This window comes from Macrotis lagotis, chromosome X (genome assembly GCF_037893015.1).
Source record: "Macrotis lagotis isolate mMagLag1 chromosome X, bilby.v1.9.chrom.fasta, whole genome shotgun sequence".
Classification (NCBI taxonomy): Eukaryota; Metazoa; Chordata; class Mammalia; order Peramelemorphia; family Peramelidae; genus Macrotis; species Macrotis lagotis.
Window position 1 is genome coordinate 63,324,920 of NC_133666.1, and position 20,482 is coordinate 63,345,401.

The 20,482-nt window shown below is 35.5% G+C and overlaps 1 protein-coding gene across 1 annotated transcript in view; it reads left to right on the top strand.

The window, feature by feature from the left end:
* The window catches only part of LOC141498687 (oxaloacetate tautomerase FAHD1, mitochondrial-like), a 60,274-nt gene extending 47,078 nt beyond the window's left edge, over window positions 1–13,196 (top strand). Inside the window, 2 exon segments of the mRNA XM_074201849.1 lie at window positions 12,589–12,675; window positions 12,677–13,196. Of these exon segments, the coding sequence (XP_074057950.1) occupies window positions 12,589–12,675; window positions 12,677–13,196 (607 nt within the window).
* The last annotated feature ends 7,286 nt before the right edge of the window (window positions 13,197–20,482 follow it).

The following is a 20,482-nucleotide window of genomic DNA, read 5'->3' on the forward strand; positions in this document are numbered from 1 at the left end:
CTGGGCAAGTCACTGAAATCTGCCTCGGTGTCCTTATCTGTATAATAAGATGGAGAGGGAAATGACAAATTAGTATCTCTGCCAAGAAACCCTTACATGGGTCAGACAAGACTGAAAACTACTGAATAACAATTATGCACCCTTACTCAAGATCATATTTTTAAATGAAGAAAATAAAATGCACAGAATTGTGAAGGAAACTCAAGATTAGAGACTTTTTTCACATTCAAGTTCAAGATTCCCTGAAACTATCCATAGACTCCCTATGAACCCCACATTAATAATTCCAGATTTAATCCAAACTACTCATTTTACAGAAGAGGAAACTGAGGCACAGAGAAGTGAAGTGATTTGCCTCTGTATGCTCATCCCAATAATTGGGAATCACCCCAAGACCTCTTACATCAAAACTAGTCCTTTCTCCAGGCCTAGGATGGCAAAGGATGATGTGGCAGAGCTGGACAAATCTGGTAGGGTCCCTTGAATAGGAAAAGAGGGAAGCAAAGTAATGTTAAGGAGGTCAGAAGATGCAATGAGGTTATTATTTTTTTCTGCCATAAAATTATCATTCAAATATTAGGCTGTCTCCATTAGTATTTTTTTCCAAATCAAAATTGACATTTTTTGGCTCACTTTTGAGGTTAGTCTTGATCTGTTTACATAAAAAGTTGTTTCCCACTTGGGAAGACTCCTTATGCCCTGAAAACTTCAAAATGACTTCAGTGCTTAAAGGAAAAATTAGCACATTGGACTCTTTAATTGAATTTAATATCTTGACAATTATAATTGCTGATATTAAAACCTTTTACAGGGAGTAAGATAAATATGCATTATTAATTCACATTCAACTAATAAGCCAGAATGAACATAAATAGCAATTTTATATTGCTTCAATAACTTTTTAGGAAATGACTTTTAAAATCCAGAATGATGACATTATTGCATCTTTAAGGTCTTTAATCAGTGTCTTTGGTCTTACATCTGCATTATTCAGCATTATCATGAAAATTACTCTGACCCATCTCCTGAAACCATGCCAGTTCTCTCCAGCAGAGTTTTCTGTAGGGAAAAAAAAGGCCATAAAGAAATGAATGGTTGTTCATATTAAAGTGAGCGAATTTTGCTTATTTGCCTTTTTTTTAATAAAAAAGGGAGACCACTGATGGATCACCACAGAAAAAGATGGGTTTCAAAGTCCTTCTTCCTATCTATTTATTCCCAGTATGGACTAAGAGGTTCAATCTCACTTTCACATTTATATCCTAAGTAGATGATGATGGGTTGGTTGTTGTTGCTTTGTTGTTTTCCTTTGGGAATAATAGATTAAAGAAGAGGCAGCTAGATGGCACTAAGAGTAGAGTACTGGTCTTGGAGTCAAGGAGATCTGAGTTCAAATCCAATCTCAAACCCTTCCTAGCTGTGTGACCCTGAATAAACCACTTACCCCTGTTTGCCTCAGTTTCCTCAGTTGTAAAATGAATTGGAGGAAGAAATTACTCCACTCTCTTTGCCAAGAAAACCCCAAATGGGCTCACAAAAAGTCAGACACAATTGAAACAAATGAGTAACAACAAAAGATTAAAGAGAGGTCTTTTGGGGAGCCCAGAAGTCTTTTTAAATGACCATCAACCAAATGCTTCTTCCTCTTGTCCCAGTGCTTGGGACTGAAGAAAGAATACTGAATACTAAAGAGAGTTATCAAAGATACAGTGTCTTCTAAAAAGAATATTAAATGAGGAAAGGTAATATACAAATATATATAAAATAAATATTCATATATAGAGATATACACATACATACATATATGTAAATATATAATATAAAAAGAAAGCAGCCGCTAGGTTGCACAGTGGTTAAAGTTTTAGAATATGAAACTCATCTTCCCAAGTTCAAATCTAGCCTCAGACCTTTACTATCTATGTGACCCTGAGCAAGTCACTAGACCCTGTTTGTTTTAGTTCCTCATCTGCAATATGGAGTTAGAGAAGGAAATAACAAACAACTACAGAATCTTTGCCAAGAAAACCCCAAAATGCAGTCATAAAGAGTCAGACATGACTGAAATGACTGAACAAGAAATATAAAATGAAGTTATATAGTACAAAATAGTATACAATAGAGTAGGAATTTTAGAAGGTTCATGTTAATTGATTTGATCAGGACAAATTACTCTTCTGCTATAACACCTTTATATTTAATGTTGTATGAACTACTGCACAGGTCAGTAAAATAATCACAAAAATTATACTATCTGTAATTAAAGTATTAGGATATAAGCACATCCTCTGGAAGCTTACTGAAAACATCAGCAGTATAGTTCTGGTAACAGAGAAGACACCAAGAAAACCTAGACTTCATAATGTTCTCCTTTGATTTTGTTCTCCTCTGCTAGGTCTCTATATTTTTAATGCATTCCATGCCACGTAGATTTGGAGATTATGTATCTTCATCACAAATTTCTCAGTTACCATAAACAAATCTGCATGACTTAGCTGATTGTTTGATGCTTCTTTGACTACATATTTTTAGTAGAATGCATGGAGATGAAACCCATGGAGGATCTTTTGTTTACACTTTGGGATTTTAGCCATTTCATAGGTACCATTAAGAGATAAATCACTTTGGCAATATATACTACTGTTCTGTGAAATGATGTCTGTTTATTCCAAAAGTATTCCTCTAGGTATTTGACCTGTTTATCATTTGCTCTGAGAACATCAATCAATCCTCCTCCTTTTTGGTAATAAAGTATTAAGCTTTCTATAGCTGCCTGAGAGTGATGAAGCTTGATTTTTGTTTTCTTTTGGACACCTTCTAGTTCTATTGTCTTCCATTCTACCATACCCAAAACCAGTATGTTGAGACTGGTCTGGGGGAAGCTAGGTGATACAGTGGTTAGAACACTGGCCCTGGAGTTGGGAGGACCTGAGTTCAAATTTGACCTCAACATGGAATAATTGCCTAGTTGTGTATGACCTTGGGTAAGTCACTTAACCCCATTGCCTTAAATAAATTTAAAAAAGGAAAAAAAGAGATTGGTCTGTCCTAAATATAAATCTCTTAATGTGTGTTTAAACCTTTCAGTCCCTATTCTTCCTTGGCATACATTGAGAATGTTACATTTATGAAGTCTAAATTACATTTTGACGTCATCAGAGAAAGTTTCAAGAAGATGAAGTAATTAATGTTCTTTTCAATGAAGTAACTAATGTTCTTTTCAACAGAGCCATACAACTCGGCATCATCTGTGAACATCAAGTGATTAATATAATGTTTAGGAAACATTTCATCTTTGACTTGAAAGTCATACTCAGTTCTTTTCAAAAGTGAAGATAATGGATTTTCAACTAGGCAGAACCATTGCAGACTTAAATTGCCCTAGAACAGGAAAGCCAAGGGCCATTTGAATATTTATTACATCATCCATGGGATATATTTGGTCAAACATTTAATTAATTCATGGCTAAAATGTTCTTAGATTTATTGAATTTCAAGTCCCACCTATGGTTACCTTACCAACTCTGCCCCTGCCCTAGAAAATGCTACATTTTATGGCAGTTGTTCTTTATATTATTCTGTTGATGACATCTTTTATATTTTAAGTTTGTCATCATGATTGCAACTGTGTAACATATTTGCAGTATATAACTAAGACATGAGTACAGAAAGGAGTGAAAGACTTTTTCATAATCAATAAACATAGTATTAAATAAGTACCAAATTGTTAATGAATTATGATTTTCATCCCAAGAAATTAATGGCATACTTTTTCTGCTTCTGGGTCAGCATATTGTTTTCATGCTTTTATTTAGAACTTTTTTAACATTACAGGTTGTGAGCACTTTGTATAAAAAGCACATAAACATATAATTGACCTATATTTCTAGGGATTACTAGTATTTGATAAACTGCAGTGCTTCCTTATTACCTCTAGGATCTAATAGAAACTCGTCTGACATTTTAGTCTTATCACAATTTGATCTCTTCCACCTGTCCAGTTTTCTTAGACCTACTTGTAATTCTCCATATATTCTGTGATCTATATTGGCCTACTTGCTATTCGCCACACTTGATGCTCAGTCTCCTGTCTCCATGCTTTTGCATCACCTGTCTTCCCTGACTGAAATGTACTCCTTCCTTACCTTCATTTGAAATTCAGCTTAAGCTCCACCTTCTACATAAAACCTACCTTGATCTTCCTAGCTACTAGTATATATATATATATATATATATATATATATATATATATATATATATATATTTGTAATATCTCTATTAAAATGCTAGTTTCCTAAAAAATGTGGAAATCAAAAGCTTAAAAACAGATGAATGTTGAAAATTACCTTGCATGTAATTGGAAACATAAAATAATATTAAAAAAGTGTTAGCTCCCTGAAGGCAGGGACTGCTTTTGTATTTCAGAGATTAGCAAAATGCCTAGCACATAGTAGGTATTAAATAACTATTGATTGACTGATAGAACTTTTATTATTCTTGTTTCCAGATGACATTTATGCTTCTTTTTCATTGCTATCATTGGGTTATACTGTGTTCTTTTCCACAATGGATAAAGGCTAAATATTGCTATGATCTTCTGTTGTCTTTCCATGGTCTTCAACAATTTTCTCAAATTTACTATGTTATCATGGTCTTTGCTGTTTATCCTCAGGAGTAATTCTTGATTTCATCCACCATTCCTCCTTTGGTCCCTACCATGGTAATAATCATAACATGTACTATTATATGCAAGCCCTGAAATGCCTCATTGTTAAATATAGTAGAAGAATGGCTTATTCATGATGATTATAGCATTTAACAGCTCTTTTAAATGACCCGTTTTCGAATGATTGATATAGCAGTTGGTTGAGTCATATAGATGAGTCATCAGAATCATAAAAGGCTTTTCAAAATTCCAATTTAAGTCTGACTATTTCCTTTTCAAAGTCCTCCAAGCCATTAACTTTATTTTTGCCAACTATTTCATTATTAGGTATTACTTCTGAAGTTTGGGTTAATTAAATATAACAGTTCTTCTGGCAGACTCTGGACTGGCCACCTTGCATGGGGCTCAAGGTAGTAAAGACTATAGAAGTTGTATTTCCTTTTAGTTAAGGAAGAGAGGAAGATTTTATGGAATCAGAACTAGAGACTGGAGATTTGTGTTATAATGGCAATTTAAAGAATCTCTATGGAAATGGATATAAAAGAAAAAAGTTGGAGATAGAGAGAACTGAAATGGAATAGGGGCTAAGAGCAATGATGATATTTTCCTTCATTCTCAAAGAAGATCATTGCTTATGAGGAGACCAGTCATAAACTTAGTAATGATCAGAGTACTTTCCGTTCCCTAGGTCACAGGTTCAGTTTATGAAGAGACTCTGGTGGGAAGTAAATGAAATGTAGTTTCTCAAAGAAATCACTGGAATAATGGTAAAGCTATTCTACTCTCTTCCTGAGCTCACAACAGATAGCAAATTATTCATTATCAGTCAATAAGCATTTATTAAATGCCTCCTCTGTAGGCATTGTGCTAGGCATTACAGATATATAAAAAGATAAAAATAGTCTTCATCCTCAGGAAGCTTACAGTCTACCAAAACAATGTGAAAATAATTATATATGTACAAGCAAACTAGAGGGTAAATTCCAGGTCGGATGAGAAGGAAATCATTAGCACTTGGGAGTACCAGAAAGATCCCCTTCAGTTTGTGGGATGTGAGCAAAGTCTTCAAGAAAACTGGAGAATCCAGAAGACACATATGCCAAGCATTGGGGATAAATGATGAAAATGAAATGTCAAGACATAGAATGATGTGTGCAAGGAACTGCAAGGAAGCCATTATCACTGAAATGGATAGTGCATGGAAGGAAATGAATTATAAGAAGACTAGAAAGGGATGAGGTTATGAAAGTCTTTAAAAGTCAAATAAAGGGTTTTTTTAAAAAAAATATTTTATCTTGAAGGTAATAGGGAACCATTGGAGTTTATTGAGGTGGGGAGAGAAAGTGGCATGGTCAGATTTGCTCTATAGAAAGACCACTTTAGTTGCTGAGGAGAGGATAGACTGAAATGGATAGAGAATTGAGGCAGAAGACCAAACAAAATGTTTCTATTAAGGATAGGAAAGATATAGGCATGCTTGTAAGAAGCAAGAAATCAGTCAGACAGGGAGATTGATGAATATAGGAATGAGACAGGGTAATTTGCCAAAGAAGATGGGGTGGACTGGAATCAAAGGTGCATATTAAAGTGGCTTGCCTTAGCAAAGCAAAGGGCTATCCCTTCATGTGGATATGAAGCCAGGTTTGTGAGGAGCAAAAGGGACCATGGGAAGTCTGCTGAGGGATATACAAATTTTGAATAGCCTCAGTGATGAGTGTGATGGAGAATCTAAGAGAAGTATAAAAGGATTGTCTTGCTACAGGGAATACCCAGTTGAGATTTTATATTACAAATATTTGTATTCGACCCAGTCACCATGGTTTTGTTATTTTCTCAAGCTTCATTTAGCAACATTTGACTAGTAATGAAGATAATAGACTAATATACCTTTTGGTTTTAGCAAGTTTTTATATTTATAATTTGACTTCCTCATTATTTACATTTTCAACAATGGTTTATTAAATAAATATGTGATAATTGTAATTGTATCATGAGTTTGGAGGGATTTTTTAACCTTTTTTGCTATAAAGAATGTGATTTGGGGAGGGAAAGGGGGGGGGAAACGGAGGGGAACAGGAAGAAGAAGAAACGTCTGGATACTTGATAATGCCAAAATCTACTGTCCAGGAAACTATCCTTCCATCTTAGAAGTCTTAGCCTGGAGATGTTGGAACAACTTTTTAATTTGTATTTATAACATGTTTTTTAAGCTTTTTAGCTTTGCAGAAAAATTAAGCCATGTGGAACTGAGATCTTTGCACTAGAGTCTAGATTAAAGCCCTCTAGAGCTAATCTCATTATCTCTAAGCAGACCACTGACTTTGCATGGGGGGTTTTGGATTATTTTCTCTATCCCACAAGGCAAGAGAGAGGGTGGAGTAATATAGATCTCAAGAGAAAGGAATCACCTAAGCAGGACCCAGAGGGTGGAAACAGGTTTTATCAATTCTGTGCAATTCCCCCAAAGCAGAGAATTAAAAGTGTGCAGCATCCAAACCATCTTCCACAGCACTCACCACTGGGCATCAAATAGAAGATCAATTCAGATGATTTTTAAAATTCTGTTCGAAAGTTTAAATACAATTCCAGTTTTTCTCTTCTATTTCTCCTAAGTGGAACTGATGCCAGGGAAAATGTGGCAGGTTAAAGGTTTTAGGGTTTGGGCAAACATGAAAGAATTCATTTAAAAGACGGACTGAGCCAGAAGAATTCAGAGACAAAAAGGTTTATTTAAAGTGCTATGGTTAGCAGAAGTTAAGGGGAAGAAAATTCCCTAGTGGTAGTAGCAAAAGCAGGTACGATGAAGGAATAAGTAGTAAGGAAGAGGCAAGAAAATTTAGTTGGGTGAATCACACTCCCTAAGAGCAGGCTTACTTCACAAAGGTATATGAGAACCTCATCTGAGTAGATAAGGGATATGTAGGCATACATAGGTGAGAGGGTAGCTCAGAGAGGAGAGATGAGGCAATTATGTATACACTGATGGAGGCAGTAACTCAAGAGAGCAGAGATGAATTAAAGACATATAGATGAAGGATAGTAGCTCAAAGACTGAATCCTTTCAGGTTAGGGTAGATCCATTGTTTTGTTGATGGTGGCTTGCCTTATGCCTGGGGGCAGTCATTGCCAGGGAGGGGCAAGGTACTTTACTAAAAGTTCATTAACTCCATTTCAAAAACTTGAATAACAGGGATGAGGGTAGGTACATTGCCTTGAGCAATATAAAATACATAGTTCAGAGAGAACAGATTAATTATAAAACATATTTCTCTGTCTAATATTTCCTCTACAACATCCCCACTCAAACAATTTAGGACCAAATTCATTTGGGTGTTGGGATGAAAGTTTCTTCTCCCAAAGCTACTTCTTTCTGAATCTGCTTCCAGCTGAAAAGGGGATGTAAAGCTGTCCTGAACTAGTAGGTCCCATTTGAGGAGGAATCCAAGCTTCTAAGAATTGACTAAGGCAGCAGCCAATGGGCATTGGCTCCCAAGTTCAGGTACAGGAAGATATTCAGCTTGGGCCACTAGATTGAGATGTATCACTTGTAATTTGCAGGAAACAAATTCAAAGAACGATTTGGAAGTGAAAATATTATGCAAACAGGAGTCAGTAACAAGGGCCAAATAGACTAATTAACAGGGGCCAATCAGGGCCAATAGGGAGAAAAGTCAGGAGTCTCAGGAAGAGGGACCTGGGAAAAAATAGCAATGCAGGAAATTATAGAGAAAAATCAATCTCCATGATCCCAACAAAGATTGGGTAATTTGGTAATTGAATCAAGGTATCTATTTTATACTAGGATTTGCCATAAAGGGAAGAATCTTGGATATGGTTATCAAAATAGTCTTTGATGTAGGATAAAACATCCTTAGCTCTGATTTTGAGTAAATTTCATGGCTGACAATCAGCCAAGCAGGAATAATACCATCTCATAGCCAGATTCCGGAAATAAGTAGATAGGCAACATTTCTTTTCAAAGGAAAATAATAGGAACCAACCTTAAGCCAGAGGGATCCTCCCTTGGGCTGAGAAAAAAGACTGTTCTTTTGGTTTTTTTTTTCCCACTGACCCTCTATTAACAATTCATGATCATATTCTCTGAGTGGTTAATGGCATTTTTCAAATGGTAGACCACTGACTTAATGATCCATCAGAGAAATATATCTGAATTCAAATCTTCAATAAAATGAATTATAGTCTAAAGGCTTTTACCCCAGATATCAAATCCATCAATCCTAGTTTAGGGCTAGATAGTTATTTTTCAGCTCTTAAAGTGGTAATGAAAAGTGTACAAGTTCAAACATGCAGAAGAGATTTCATTTTAAAAATATTTTGTTTTTATTTTCAAGTTTAAATTTGCTCAGATATAAAGAACAAATCATTAGAAATAAAATGCATAAACCTGTAGATTTACAGGAAGCTCAGAAAATTTTACTCCTTTTCCAGAGCTGATAACTTTTAATACTTCCATAAATGATAACAAAATAGTTATAGATATAATTTCCTCTTAACTTCAGGCAAAAGAGGAAAACCAGTTCTCTAAAATGACAGTTACAGAACACTTATAAAACAAAGTTAGCAAGGCTGATAAAGAAAGTAGCATAGTTGATTTTAAAATATTTTCCCACATATTTTAAGTTTCTTTCAGCCCATATTCTAATAACATTATTCCAATTCAATTAAAGGCATTTCTAAATTTCCTGGTTCAGAGAATTAGACTTGCCCACTGTAGGCATTATAATATATTATTCATATGTAAAACCTCATACCACAGATTTCCAAAAGAATATTCAAAGTCCCAGAGTCATTTATTACAGTATTAGTTATGCTAAAAGATCTTCACAAAGAATGGGGATAGGTGTTGGAAGGGGATAGGAAGGAAGTTGGAGAGACTCTGAAACAACACTCATCTATTCAATTGCTAATACCTTGGTCTGACTACCCAGAAAACATCAAAATTTTAAATTAAAAAAAAATAATAGACTCTCACACCAGCACACCTCCCTTAGAGGCAGAGGTTTTAGGTTTTAGGTTTTAGCTTGACTCAAATTGACTCAAAAAAATTTGCATCAAAATAACAATCTTAAAATCAGAACTTCAATATACAAGGTCCCCAGCATCTCATTAGAGTTGGTTGGACATAGTTAATGAAAATTTTTTTTAGGTTTTATTTTTGCAAGGCAATGGGGTTAAGCGACTTGCCCAAGGCCACACAGCTAGGTAACTATTTAGTGTCTGAGTCCGGATTTGAACTCAAGTACTCCTGACTCCAGGGATGGTGCTTTATCGCCCACCAAATGAACATTTTACAGAAAAAGACTTTGACAAGTTTTTTCTTAAATTTAAATTTTTAAAAAATATTTCTCTTTTTGTTACTTCTAAAGGACAGATGTCTAAAATAAATGGACTTCAGAGGTATTAGCAAAAAAATAATAATCCCTAATTATCAAAGTTTCACCTTCCCTTGGTCAAAGCATGGAGGTGCAAATTTTTTAGGGTTTTTGCAAGGCAGTGGGGTTAAATGACTTGCCAAAGGCCACACAACTAGGTAATTATTAAGTGTCTGAGGCCAGATTTGAATTGAGGTACTCCTGACTTCAGGGCCGGTGCTCTATCCATTGCACCACCTAGCTTCCCCAGCAATTTTTTTTAAGCCTGAGAAATATACCTAATTAAATTACTCTTATTATACAGGATTTTACCAAATAAAGATAAAAATATATTAATTTTAACTATAGCAATAGAAATGGTCCAACATTAGAATAGCAGTGATTAATTTGCTGTGTATTTGGCATGTTAACTTATATAAATATATGCTTAGATGAAACAGGCTTAACAAGCATAATTATGCAATTACACCCCCATTTTGTGTAAGGTTTTTGTGCCAGAATTCTACAACACTGATATTCTTGCACAAGGTGAGATTTTCTTTTATGTTATCCATGTAACACACTCAAGTAAAGTAACTCCAACAACCCAGTTAATAATTCCACAATTTTCATATATAGATAAAAAGTAGAAGTTGATCATTTCTCATATTATGATACTTTAGAGAATTACAATACATGATTAACTTGTTCATTTTTTAATTATCAAATCAGGTGGCTTAAATTTTGTTAAATACACATCCATAATTTCTTACAGAAAATTGTCTCAAATACATTGGATTTCTTAATAATAAATCATGTAGAGTCATGAAGTAATTACATCTAATAAAAGAGATAATAAAAAGAAGTTAGCATTCATATAACATTTGCCTTATAACAAGCACGTATAACAGTATACAGCCACTATGACCCAGGGGATGGTTCCCCTTATTTCTTTTTACAAATCACATAACTTGGCTTAAAAGCCACTTAAAACTAAAAAGTTTCCTAATATTGTGGGATAACAATAATACTAAATTTCACTTAAAATAAAAACAAAATAAATTACACCTAATTCTATTTTCTCAAAGATATAGAAGTTTGATTTATAATTTCAATTACTTAGTATTATTTTTGTACAAGAGCTATTTGAGTAATTGTAAAGCAAGAGGCAGTTGAACACATGGAGACCTCATTTTGACTCCTTAAAATGCTTAAGATCCTGTCTCCATGTGGAGACTTACCAGATAACAAGCTGACTCTAACATTACTCATTTGTACTTTTTCCCAAAGATTTTTAAATTACAAAATAGTGAAATGCATATAAAGTTTTACAGTCTTAAAATTCTTAAATTCCATATAAGGGAAGAACTATATATACCATACTTTTAATGGCATTGTTCTTCTAAATTACTATTTTTTTTAAATTCAGGAGGATTTTCCTCTTAAAAGAACCCCAGGGACTTCTGGCCAAGGTGATGGACAGAAGCCAGGCACTGTCTTAAGGGCTCCTGGCTTTCCCTCAGATCTAACATGAACCAAGCCTATTCACAAAATTTGAATCCATAAAACCCAGATTAAAACATCTACCAACAAGATTTGTGTCAGGGGAGTGTGGGTGAGCTGGGGCAGAGAGCAGAGATCCAGCACAGGGGTAGTGGGGTGAGGCCCAGGGCCTAACCTAAGAACATAGTGGAAGCTTTGACTGTGTGAGCAGCTGGCAGGAGAGTTCCAGTGCATGGGTGAGAGAGCTCCAGCATGTGGCTAGACATCAATCCACTTGGCTGGTCTGGAAGACGAGGGCCACGAACCCCTGTGTTTTCAGTGAAGTCCCCATGTTTCCAGCTGAGGCTCCTCCCCTCCCCTTCCCAGAATATAGTAACAATTCCCTACACCCTCAGGTTCAGGTGTGGGTAGCAGATCTTCCCCAGCAATGAGGGAGGACTAAGGAGATTAACTATATAGGCTGAGAGCGTAGCTCATCTTGTTCAAGGATACCCAGATCCTGCTGCACCCCTCACCCTCCCATCCCCAGAACCAGACTAGATAGTGGGCCACTAATCAAAGTCACAGACATTCTAGAGAAAGTGTCTGGCATCTTCTACTGTCTGACCCATTTGGAGTTACTAAGCCTGGTGAGCAAAGCTTCTAGGGATTGCAATCCCAAAGGTCTGTTCTCCTCCAACCCAAAATCCTAGGAAAATGAAGAAAAGACAGGATAAAGGGGGATACATTGAAAGTCACCATGAAGACAAAGATTCTTATTCAGAGAGATCTAGAACTTCTGAGGAGAATATGAATTGGTTTCCAGCCCAGAAAGAAGTCTTAGAAAAGATCAGAAAGGAGTTTAACAATCAAATGGAAAAATTGTGAAGAGAAATGTAAGAGAAAGTTATCATCTTGCAACAAGAAAACTAAAATGCAATTGGAAAAGTGCAAAAAGAAAATAATTATCTCAAAACACAATTGGGCAAATGGAAAAAATCTGTCAAAAATAGAATTAACCAATTGGAAAAGGAGTTGCAAAAGGTAAATGAAGAAAATTCTTCTCTAAAGAAAGGATTCCCCCGAGGGCAGCCCCATCCTGCTGCTGCCACACAGCCGCTGCCTGCACCACGAGTTGGAGCTGGCGGTGGTGCTGGGCCCGGGCCATGGACCGCGTGGCTGGCTACACCTTGTGCCTGGACATGACCGCCAGGGACGTGCAGGGCGAGTCCAAGAAGAAGGGGCTGCCCTGGACCCTGGCCAAGGGCTTCGCCACCTCCTGCCCCGTCAACAAGTTCGTGCCCAAGGAGGAGGTCCCGGACCCGCAAGCGCTGAATCTGTGGCTCAAGGTCAACGGCCGGCTGTGGCAGGAGGGGCACACGTCGTCCATGATCTTCTCCATCCCCTACTTAATCAGCTACATCTCCGGGATCATGGCCTTGGAAGAAGGGGATGTTATTCTGACGGGGACACCCAAGGGCGTCAAGCCTGTGGAGGAAAACAACGAGATCAAGGCCGGGATAGAGGGGATCGTCAGCATGAGCTTCAAGGTGCAAAGACCCAAGCTGGGCCCACGGCTGCCTGAGGCACACACCCGGCAGCTTGACTGCGTGTGGAGGCCCACTTCAATTGTCCGCTGCGTTTTTCTGCCAGTTAAATCGTTTCTAGAATTAGACTGAGAAAAGAAGAAGAAGAAACTAAAAAAAAATGGAATTAAACTGAGCAAGATTTGCTTTTTCCCTGTGTAGATCATTCTGGAATTTCTGCTGTACCAAAAGCATTAAAATAGAAAAGATTCTGGGAATCGTGCTTCAAAAAGATCTATTTTGTGTTTGTAAAAGTAGCCATTGATTGATGAAGACAGATCTAAAGAATCATCCAACCTTCTGATGAGAGAGTCACGCCTCAACCACTACTTCTACCTACCCCTTCATCCTGCTCTATATAAACTTCTACTTCTGCATCCTGATTTTGTGAGAGAATTTCCTCATTGTTGTTCAGATAAAGCCCGGTCTGATTCTTTGTGACCCTGTGGACCACAGCATGCCAGTACTCTCCATAAAATTTTCTGGACGTTAGGTTGCCATTTTCTTTTACAGTAGATTAAACCAAATAGGTTAAGTGATTTGCTCAGGGTCACACGATTAATAAGTGTCTGAAGCTAGCTTCGAATTCAGGTTTTCCTGACTCCTGGCCCAGAGCTGTATGTCATCAAGCTGCCTTTAGATAATTTTCTAGCCTTCTTTATTTACTTTTCTCCCCAGTGTGTTCATCTTCTTTCTCTTTCCATTCTTTTAAGATGTAGATTCCCTCTGTGATTCCCTCAAGATGATAGTTTTGAGAGGGGTCACAATTATTTCCCTATATTCAAATGTAAACAGACTATCTTTGTTTAATTCCTCCTGGTTACACATTCAAAGATTTTACTCAGCTCTAGTCTTTTCATCAGAAATTAGAAAAGAGAAAAACATATACACATTCAATTGGGTTATAGAACTACCTACAGGAAAGTAAGTTGGGAAGGGGATAAGAGAATGGGGGGGGGGGTGATAGAAGAGAGGGCAGATTTGGGGAGGGGGTATTCAGAACCAAAACACCTTTGAGAAAAGATAAGAGGAAAAGACAGAGAGAATAGAATTAACAGGGAGAAATAGGATGCAAGGAAATACAATTGGCAATACTATTTGTAGAAAAATTTCTGAAGCACTTCTCCTATAAAGGCTTCATTTCTCATACAGAGAACTGAGCCAAATTTATAAAAATAAGTCATAGCCAATTGCTAAATGATTAAAAGAAATGAATGGTATTCTGTTGAGGTAATCAAAACTGTCCATAATCATATGAAAAAATACCCAACTCACTATTAATTGATTGGAAAAATGCAAATTAAAACAATAGTGAGGCACCACTTCATACCCATTAGGAAAGTGACAAATGTTGGAGAGGAAGTGGGGAAATGAATATTAAAAATTATTTTTACATGTTTTTATAAGTAAAATACCAAAAAAAGAAATTTACATGATGACTTAAATAGATATTTAAAAGGAATAACAAGTTGTACCTAATAGATTTTCAGTTTGATTTGAAATATTTGTTATTATACTGTTATAAAAATGATTTATTCCATAAATTAAAAATAAAATTTTAAGAAATGCTTGTAAAAAAAAGAAAAGAAAAGAAAAGATTGGAATCTGAGGAAAGTAATGACTTCATGAGATAAGAATTTGTTGAACAAAACCCCCCAAAATGGAAAAAATAGAAGAAAATTTAAAATACCACATCTGCAAAACAACTTACCTAGAGAATACCTCCAGAAAAGACAATTTAAGAATAAATGGGCTTCCTGAAAACACTGATGAGAAGAAAAACTCCTGGGCTCGATCCTTCAGGATATAGTGAAGAAGTGTCCTGATATCATGGAACAAAAAGGCAGAATAGTTGTTGAAAGACTACATTGATCCCTCTCCCCCCACAAAAAAAGGGGATCCCAAAATGAAAACGCCAAGGAATATTGTGGTCACATTCCAGAACTAACAGATAAAAGAGAAAATCCTGCAAGCAGTCAAAAGGAAACAATTTAAATACTAAGGAGGCACAGTAAGGATTTCACAGGATCTGGCTGCATAAACATTAAGGGAACAAAGGGCATGGAATATGATATCCTGAAGAGCAATAGAGCTTGGAATGCAGCCAAGGATTCATTATCCTGCAAAACTCAGCCTTCTCTTCCCAGGAAAAAGATGGACATTTAACAAAATAGGAGACTTCCAACTTTGCCTGATGCAAAGACCAGAGCTAAATAGAAATTTTGAATTTCAAACAGGAGACTCAAGAGATACATGAAAAGAGAAAAAGGGGAAAAGAAAAAGAACCCTGATAGCTAATAAGATGGAATTGGTTATATCCCCACCTGGGAGAAAGATTCTCATAACCCTTAAGAATTGTAACTCTATTAGAGAGAACATATTTAGCCAGAAGTAACACACACTCATGACTTACCCATGACTCTGATAGAATGATTTAGAAATAATACCTCTTTAAAAAGGGAGGACAGTAAAGAGACGGGTGGATGGAGGAGATTCTATGGGATAAATTACATCACATGAAGCAGTACAAAGGACCAATTGTAATAGAAGGGAAGAGGGGAGGAGGTGAAAACTGCGTGAATCTTAAGCTTATCAGATTTGACTCAAAGAAGCATTAGCATATACACATTTAGTTAACTTTAAAAATGTATCTGACCTTTCAGGTATTAAGAGGGGGAAAGGGAGAGGGGGAAGGAAAAGAGGAACTGACAGAAGGAAGGGAAGGAAGCAGGGGCAAAGGGAAAGGGTAAAGAAAGGGGGGGTTGGATAGAAGGGGGCAGAGACAATGAAGGGGGTGGTATTCAGAAGCAAAATACTGGGGAATGTGGATAAGGTGAAAAAGGGGGGGAATAAAAATGGAGAGAAAATAACATGGAAGGCAATATAGAGTTAGTAATTATAACTTTGAATGTAAATGGGATGAACTCTCCCTAAAACAACTAATAGCAGAGTGGATTAAAAACCAGAATGTTACAATATGCTGCTTACAAGAAACTCATTTGAAACAGAGATACATACAGCGTAAAGGTAAAAGGTTGGAGCAAAATGTATTATGCTTCAGCTGAAGTGAAAAAAAGCAGCAATCCTTATCTCAGACAAAGCAGTTGTAAAAATAGAACTCATTAAAAGAGATAAAGAAAGAAACTACATGCTCCTAAAAAGTACCATAGACGATGAAACAATTTCAGTACTAAATATGTATACACCAAGTGCTATAGCAGCCAAATTCTTAGAGGAGAAGTTGAATGAGGTACAGGAAGACATAGACAGCAAAACTCTACTGGTGGGAGACCTCAGCGTCCCTCTCTCAGAATTGGATAAATCTAACCATAAAGTAAACAAGAAGGAAGTTAAGGAGGTAAATAGAATATTAGAAAACCTAGACATGATAAAACCTTTTGGAGAAAATTAAATGGGGATAGAAAATAATATACCTTTTTTCTGCAGTACATGGGACCTACACAAAAATTGACCATGTACTAGGGCATAAAAACCTGATAATCCTACCTCAGAAAAAAATATTCAACAAGCCATCATTGGACTCCCTAAGAAAAAATCTCCAGGGACAGATGGATTCACAAGTGAATTCTACCAAAGATTTAAGGAATGATTGGTTCCAATTTTATATAAACTCTTTGGAAAAATAGGTGAAGATAGAACTCTGCCTAACTCCTTCTATGACATCAATATGATGTTGATCCCTAAACCAGAAAGAGTCAAAACAGAAAAAGAAATTTATAGACCAATTTCCCTATTGAATATGGATGCTAAAACCTTATATAAAATCTTAGCAAAGTGATTAAAGCAAATAATCACTAGGATAATACACTGTGACCAAGCAGGATTTATCCCAGGAATACAGGTTTGGTTCAATATTTGGAAAACTGTTGCAATAATTAACTACATCAACAACAAACTTAACAGAAATCATATAGCATCTCAATAGATGCTAAAAAGACTTTGACAAAATACAGCACCCATTCCTACTAAAAACACTAGCGAGCATAGGAATAAATAGATTGCATCTGATAATCAAATGCAAAAAAGGCAGAAATGTTAAATAATTTCGTCTCAGACCATAATGCAATAAAAATCACATGAAAAAATGGGGCATGGAGAGATAGACCTAAAACTAATTGGAAACTAAATAACTTCATTTTAAATAATGAGGGGATCAAACAATAAATTATAGATACAATCAATTATTTCATCATAAACAATGACTATAATGAGACAACACATGTAAACTTCTGGGATACAGCCAAGGAAATTATTAGGGGATATATTATATCTTTAAATGCTTACATGAATAAAATGGAGAAAGAGGATTTCAATGAATTTAGCATGCAACTAAAAATGAGAGAAAGAACAAATTAAAAACTGATTAAAAATTCTAAAAATTAAAGGAGAAATGAATAAGTTCAAAAGCAAGAAAATTTTGAAATAATAATGAAACCGAAAGCTGGTTTTATGAAAAGAATAATAAAATAGATAAACCTTTGGTTAATTTGATTAAATAAAGAAAGAAGAAAACCAAATTACTAATATCATAAATCAAAAAGGTGACCTCACCACCAATGAGGAGGACATTAAAGTATTAACTCAGATTTTGCCCAACTGTATGCCAATAAATTTTGTAATCTAAGTGAAATGGATGAATATTTACAAAAATATGTTTCCCTGGTGAAATGAAGAGAAAATTAAAGACCTAAATAATCCTACCTCAGAAAAAAATATTCAACAAGCCATCATTGGACTCCCTAAGAAAAAATCTCCAGGGACAGATGGATTCACAAGTGAATTCTACCAAAGATTTAAGGAATGATTGGTTCCAATTTTATATAAACTCTTTGGAAAAATAGGTGAAGATAGAACTCTGCCTAACTCCTTCTATGACATCAATATGATGTTGATCCCTAAACCAGAAAGAGTCAAAACAGAAAAAGAAATTTATAGACCAATTTCCCTATTGAATATGGATGCTAAAACCTTATATAAAATCTTAGCAAAGTGATTAAAGCAAATAATCACTAGGATAATACACTGTGACCAAGCAGGATTTATCCCAGGAATACAGGTTTGGTTCAATATTTGGAAAACTGTTGCAATAATTAACTACATCAACAACAAACTTAACAGAAATCATATAGCATCTCAATAGATGCTAAAAAGACTTTGACAAAATACAGCACCCATTCCTACTAAAAACACTAGCGAGCATAGGAATAAATAGATTGTTCCTTGGAATGATAAGCAGTATCTATCTGAAACCATCAATAAGCATTATATTCAATGGGGATAAGCTAGAGGCATTCCCAATAATATCAGGGGTGAAACAAGAATGTCTATTATCATCACTGCTATTCAAAATTGCATTTAAAATGTTAGATTTAGCAATAAGAGAAGAAAAAGAAATCGAAGGAATTAGAATTGGGAAGGAAGGGACAAAACTCTCATTCTTTGCAGATGACATGATGGTATACACTGAGAACTCCAAAAAGCCATCTTAAAAACTATTAGAAATAATTAGGAATTTTAGCAAAGTCACAGGATATAAAATAAGTCCACATAAATCCTCAGCATTTCTGTATATTACTAACAAGATACAGCAGAAAGAGGTAGAAAGAGAAATCCCACTAAAAATAACTTCAGACAGTATAAAATACTTGGGAGTCTACCTGCCAAGGCAGACTCAGAAACTCTATGAAAACCACTATAAAAAACTTTTCACATAAATAAAATCATATTTAAATAACTGAGAAAATATCAACTGCTCATGGATATGCTGAGCTAATATAATAAAAATGACAATTCTACCTAAATTAAACTACTTATTTAGTGCCTTACCAAACAAACTTCCAAAAATTACTTTCAGGAGTTAGAAAGAATTGTAACTAAAATCATATGAAAAAAAAGTCAATTATATCAAGGAATTTAATGAAAAAAGTGCAAAAGAAGGAGACTTATCCTTACCAGAACTAAAATTATGTTATAAAGCATCAGTCATCAACACTGTCTGGTACTGGCTAAGAAACAGAGTGGTGGATCAGTGGAATAGACTAGGTCAAAAGAGATAGCAGAAAATTCTTATAGTAATCTGATATTTGATAAACCCAAAGAGTTCAGTTTCTGTGATAAGAACTCACTCTTCAATAGAAACTGTTTGGAAAATTAGAAGATAGTATGGCAGAACATTGATTGGATCAGCATCTCACACCCTATAGCAAGATAAGATCAAAATGGGTACATGATTTAGACATAAAAGACAACATTATATAAACAAACTAGAAGAACAAGGACTAGTTTACCTGTCAGATCTAAGGAAAGGGAAGCAGTTTATGACCAAGGAAGAGATAGAGAACATCATTAAAAACAAACTGGATAATTTTGATTACATTAAATTAAAAAGCTTTTGCACAAACAAAACCACTGTAAGAAAGATCAAAAGAAATGTAAATTGGGAAAAATTTTTACTATCAGTCTTTCCTGAAAAATGACTCATTTCTAAAATACATAGAGAACTGAGTCAAATTTAAAAACAAGTCATTCCCCAATTGAAAAATGGTCAAAGGATATGCAAAGGCAATTTGCAGATGAGGAAGCCAAAGTGATCCATAGTCATATGAAAAATTGCTCTGAATCATTATTGATTAGAGAAATACAAATTAAAATCTCTGAGATACTACCTCACACCTCTCAGACTGGCCAATATGACTAGAAAGGACAATGATCTATGTTGGAATGGATGTGGGAAATCTGGGAAACTGGTGCATTGTTGGTGGAGCTGTGAACTGGTCGAACCTTTCTGGAGAGCAATATGGAATTATGCCCAATGGGCAATAAAAATATGCATATCCTTTGATCCATCAATACTTCTACTGGGTCTATACCCTGAAGAGATGATGGAAAAGGGTAAAAACATCACTTGTAGAAAAATATTCATAGCAGCTCTGCTTGTGGTGGCAAAAAATTGGAAATCGAGGGAGGAGTTGTCCATCAGTTGGGAAATGACTGAACAAATTGTGGTATGTGGATGCTGAAGAACACTATTACTCTATTAGAAACCACGAGGGATGGGAATTCAGGGAAGCCTGGAGGAATTTGCATGAACTGATGCTGAGCGAGATGAGCAGAACCAGAAAAACATTGTACACCCTAACAACATGGGGGCATTGATCAAACTTAATGAACTTGCTCATTCTATCAGTGTAATAATCAGGGACAATTTTAGAGTATCTGTATCAGAGAATATCATCTATATCCAGAGAGAGTACTGTGGAGTTTAAACAAAAACCAAAGATTATTTCCTTCAATTTTTTTTTAAAAAGCTGTCTTATATACTACATAAATTTGCTATCTCTAATATTTTATTTTTTTCT